This window comes from Spea bombifrons, chromosome 7, assembly GCF_027358695.1.
Source record: "Spea bombifrons isolate aSpeBom1 chromosome 7, aSpeBom1.2.pri, whole genome shotgun sequence".
NCBI classification, from domain to species: domain Eukaryota; kingdom Metazoa; phylum Chordata; class Amphibia; order Anura; family Pelobatidae; genus Spea; species Spea bombifrons.
In genome coordinates this window covers 43413041-43418124 of record NC_071093.1, presented here as the reverse complement: position 1 = coordinate 43418124, position 5084 = coordinate 43413041, and the positions used below count along the sequence as shown (strand labels likewise).

At 46.2% G+C, this 5084-nt stretch overlaps 1 protein-coding gene across 1 annotated transcript; it reads right to left on the bottom strand.

Annotated features, from left to right (window-relative positions):
- Nucleotides 1–1345: 1345 nt before the first annotated feature.
- Nucleotides 1346–4396, bottom strand: MSRB1 (methionine sulfoxide reductase B1). The gene is made up of 4 exons (XM_053471531.1): nucleotides 4235–4396; nucleotides 2802–2944; nucleotides 2448–2562; nucleotides 1346–1717 (listed from the first exon to the last, which is right to left on the bottom strand). The coding sequence occupies exons 1-4, from the start codon at nucleotides 4287–4289 to the stop codon at nucleotides 1692–1694; spliced, it is 339 nt and encodes a 112-aa protein (XP_053327506.1). The 5' UTR covers nucleotides 4290–4396; the 3' UTR covers nucleotides 1346–1691.
- Between the last annotated feature and the right edge of the window lie 688 nt (nucleotides 4397–5084).

Below are 5084 nucleotides of genomic sequence, written 5' to 3'. Positions count from 1 at the left end.
TCACCCAGGTAGGAGGACACATAAGATTTTGAGACCCCCAGATGTTACTCCTTCAGGTGTAACCTGCGAGGTCTTGAAGGCTTTTGAAGGTGGGTCCACTAAAAGATGCCCCCCCTACGGCCATTAGAACCGGAGTGCGCTGTAATTATTCTTTTATTTTTACAAATCCATATTTTTCTTGAAAGTTTGTATCACAGACCCGTCAGCTGTCGCATGCGTTGAAGGATATAAAGTCGTCACGAGATGAGGAAGCGGTTTTGATGCGGAAAGTGTCGAGGAATCGAGGTAGTAAATAAGGAAGAAACCAACTTCTCTCCTATCAAAGTATTTAGACGCTTCCGTCCACTTACAAAGTGTAATGGGTTAAAAAGCACGGAGCCCCAAAGTCCGCCCATTATTTTAAATGCCCAAATATGGACACTTATAATGGTGGGCGTGGCTGGGGGCGGGGCCATCCCAAGACCTTTTGATCTATTAATAGCTACTTATGTATCGGAGTAAGGCACATAACTGAAGAATAAAGTTTCCTACTGTTTCTATATACATTATCGGGGCTTTTAGGGCTGTAGAACCCCTTGATACCCTTCGCCAGTCTTACAAAATAAAAGTATGCCCCCCCTCCCAAAAAAGACCATCTGAACTGTGTTAAAAAAAAAAAAAATGTGACACATTTTAAGCCAAATTTATGATTTATTAAAAATTACAAATTATATTTTGTGCTTACAGAATCATGAATCACGCATTGTGGGTTACGAACAATTAACCCATACATTCCCAGACACTTCTGAAAGCGGCAGAACAGGAGGATCTTATTATTTTGTTAAGAATCTGTATTTTGGAGATGACAGATCTTGGCAGTCACACTTCCCATCTACAGATGAACTACAACTCCCACAATCCTTTGCCAGTGTGGATCATGGAAGTTGTAGGTCCAAAAAAAAAAAAAACACGCACTAAAGTATGAAATACAGGAGTACTTTCCGTCTGCTAAGGGGACAGATTAATGTCCCCGACACCCCCACTATTGAAGAATGCACCTCCTGCACGCCATTTAGCTGAGGGGTGGGAAAAGGGGGCAAATGCCTTTGAGGGGTTCTGTAGATTATTATATACTTCCCAGCGTATGTCCCCTCACCGCTCCCGTATCGCGTGATCTCTTAAAACATTAAAAAGGGACACCCATCATGTGAAGCGCTTGTGAGGTAGAGCTGAAATCTGCTGTGTAACCAGGTGACTCGCTTCACGGGGTATTATCTCGGGGGGGGGGTGACACGTTACAGAGACCCTCGCTGCCCACTCCTGCGGAGTGCGAAGTGTTAAAAAAAGCCATCGCTCGTTGGCTGAAGATACGGCCAAGTCGGCAACCCAAGAAGAATTATGATCACAACAGCATGTACCAAGAATGGATCCACCTGAGTTCAACCAGGTCATTAGCCAACATTCATCCATTTAAATTAAATTAAAATAAATTGTGGTACCGGCGTCCTCAGGTGTGAGATCGCTGCGGACCGTGAAACGTAACCATCGAAATTACAAGCGTGCAGCAGCAGAAAGCCCCGGACCCCATCGCAGTCCGACGCGTGATCCTCGTCGCCCCAGACGTCCAGAAAAGGCTTTATCTCGGGGCAATTCATCCGGCGTCAGACTACGCAGCGGTCCAAGCGATCTTTACATTCTCCCGGTCTTTACTCTCACTTCGCGCTCCCGTCGACTTTGTCTGCGCCGGCAGAAGGAGAAAAGATTGCGTTATTATTTCAGACTCACCTTTTCTGTGTCATGTGACAATTAAGTGTGCCCGGCAGAACTTTAAGTGGAGAATTATTTCTCGGAGGGGTTTTGGGACATTTAATAGTATTACGGATATTGTTTCAAACGCTACATTTGGTAACAAAAGTGTTACAGTCAGCAGCGCAGGCGGAACAGGGACCTTTGAGCCGCTGCCGACGCTCTCGCCTGGAATTCTACAGTCCAAGGATTTTTTTTTTAGACTTAAGACCAAAGTGAACTAAATGAAGGTGCTGACTTAGGATATCCCTGAACCTGCGCGACATTCGGGAGGAAGGGACACAGGCTGATGGCAGGTGTTTAACCTTTAGCTACTCTAAAGATATGCGCAGAATGAGGTTTTATTGGCTCATTGAACCCAATAATCTCCAAGAGCTAAATAGTCAGAAAGCGCTGTAGTCTTAAGTTCAAAAAGTGAACTTTCTCAGAAGGCATCAATTGATCTACCCCCCCCCTCATACCGATGAACTGCATGCCCCAGGGCGACAGGATTTGCACCAGGTGCATGGCTCCATTAAGAAGTGGAATGGCACCCATACACCCATGGGCTGGCAGCCATACTTGACCCATACATTGTGCTGCCAGGCGTGCAGATGGCCTTCACAGCGCACCCGAATGTGTCACATAGGTGTTCCCGCTTGTGCCAGACAGAGGCAAGTTACCTTTGGGAACGAATTTCAGCGAGCTGCTGAATATTCAGAAGCGGGATTGCCCCTTCTTCGGCCCGTCGTTTAGGAATTCATGGCCCAGTCCATTCCCGCACTTCCCGCAGGAGACCTAGGGGAGGAAGCAGCACCGAGGAGATCATACATCTAGAACCGGACCTCGTTCGAGGTTCAATCCGTAGCGGGATGCCCATTAACATTTAGACACCCGGGCAGACTACAAGATAATCCAATCTACTGGACATCGAATGCTGCCAGAAGACATAATAACCCATTTGTGAAGGTCTGTTGATACAGTGGGGTAGGTTTGACCTCTCCTGGGACCCGTAGGAAGAAGTGGCGGTATCTCACCTTCAGGGCGTTCGGGCGCTCCACGTATTTCGACAAGCTGTCTTCGTGGATGGGTTCTGAGAAAGCCGGCCACGGAGAAGAATGCTCGAATTTGGTTCGGCTGGAGAAGAGCTCATAGCCGCACTTGGAGCATACATATATTCCTGGAACAGAGAAAACTTCAATCAACTTCATAGCCACGTTAATCACCTCTTAATGCCAGCAAGGCCACCACAAGCCACCGGCCAGGATCAAGACGCCCAGCTCGGTGGCAGATCTCACAGTGTAAAGCTCCGTGTGCAACAAATCAGGGAGTCCTTAATCATAAATACCCATAAAAACACAAATTCAACACAAAAATCCAGAGCCTCGTTGGCTATTTTCAGCATATAGTCTAGAAAATGCCATCCAGCAGCACAACACTCAACACTACTATCCGCCCCTCCCCCCAGCACTTACTGTCTTAACTGCACCCCCATTGTCATAGCAGGTGGGTGTCTGGGGTACCCTGTAGGAGATTATGGACCCCCCCCAATTCTTTGTAGAACCCGGAGAAAGCGGCGGGGGCTTCCTACGCAAACGAGATCATCGATAATAAAGGAGGAAGAATCAACGATCTCAGGAGCTGCGCAGGTTTGGCCAAAAATGATGCAATTGGAATATTATCAGGGAAAAGGTAACCAGGGCTAACACATGTTAATGCGTTACGGGTTATATAACCTAAACGCATTCTTTTCATTCTATAACTCTAAAAGGTTGTGTTTGAAATTATATATTAGTAGACCTGCATCTTGTTAGTATTTATTTATTAACATAATGACATCATAACCCGCAGAGCTGTATAATGTATTCCTGTCTGATGTAAGAGCGAAGTTCCTGCTCCTAACCGGCTGTTACAAAACAAGCAGCCGCCGGCGGGCGTTACACAACCCTATAAACAGGTTATGTAAAGACTTTACAAACCCCGAGAACGTCACTGGCACAAACACTTCGCACTTTAACGATAAAAACGCAGGACTGGGACACACACGGGGTTCAGGCACTGTTCCTGGAAAGCAAGGCAGTTGGCAGGTATGAGCGGCAGCTCTTGTCAAACTCTGGGTGTGAGCTGTTTTGGGAGCACTGATTCCCTGCCACCCCGGGCCAGGGGCCAAAATACTGATAAATACAGCAATTCTGGTGGAAAATGATTAAAAATGTGAAGCCATCACCATGGCAATGAGTCCGATGCTCATGCTGACAGCCCCACGCTCAGAACTTTGATTTCTTTGGCCTCGGTTACCCTCATAACACATCTCAGACACAAGCAAACTCATCCACGCACCAAAGGGACATTTGTGGCACTGATTGCAACACCCATCATGCTCAGACTTCCCCTTTGCCTGATGGGAGTTGTAGTGCATAACCCTTTCAGTGTCTCCAGCTCTCACAGACCATCACACTCTCGGTATTACCGTTCTGGAAGTGATCCTTATAGACCTCCCCGCCAAAGAACGAGCAGAAAGACATGGCGCTGCGACACTGGCTACAACTGACCCTCGCCGGCCACCACTCCGCACCGACTGACCCAGCAAGCGACTTCAGCGAGTTCTAAATATCACGCAGTAAAGCCTGGGGACAACTGATAGGAGGGACAACGAGCTCCAAACACCAAGAGACACAAACACATGCCTATGTCATCTGTCTCCTATACAGAGAACATTCTGGCGGAGCGTTTGCCGTAGAACCCAACTATTTTTTGTTCACTTGCACGCCATGCAATTGCCAAAAAGCCTTTGTCAAATATTTCAGACTCTTAGCATTTAGAAATTCTAACTCAAATGTTTAGATCTCTAGTGAGTGGTGTGGAATTACAGAATTGCGTCATATGATCTACGCCCTATTTCTCACGTCCTGTCATAGCAGCCATGTTGGAAGGGGAAAAGAATGTGGAAAAGTAAAGTTATTAGTTCATATTGGATGCTTCGATATTAATTAAGGGCCTATGGTCAGATAATTTCAGCTGCTGCATTTAGTTTTATTTATGTGCATTATTATATAACTCATTGCATCACCTTTCCCAGGTGTTTTTTTACAAAGATATCTGCGCCTCTGAGCCTTCCCGTTAGTAATCACTTAATATAGCGCCTCAATATCTCTCAATCAAATAACGCATTGCCAGGAATTCCCATTTATATTCATGGTTCGATGGGCCAATCTTGCTTGTATTCTTGCATCACACGCTGAGAATTATGAACAAATAGGTAATTCCACCACAAAGTTTGAAAACCGTCTTATCACCATAGCAACAAGTGGACCGGTCTA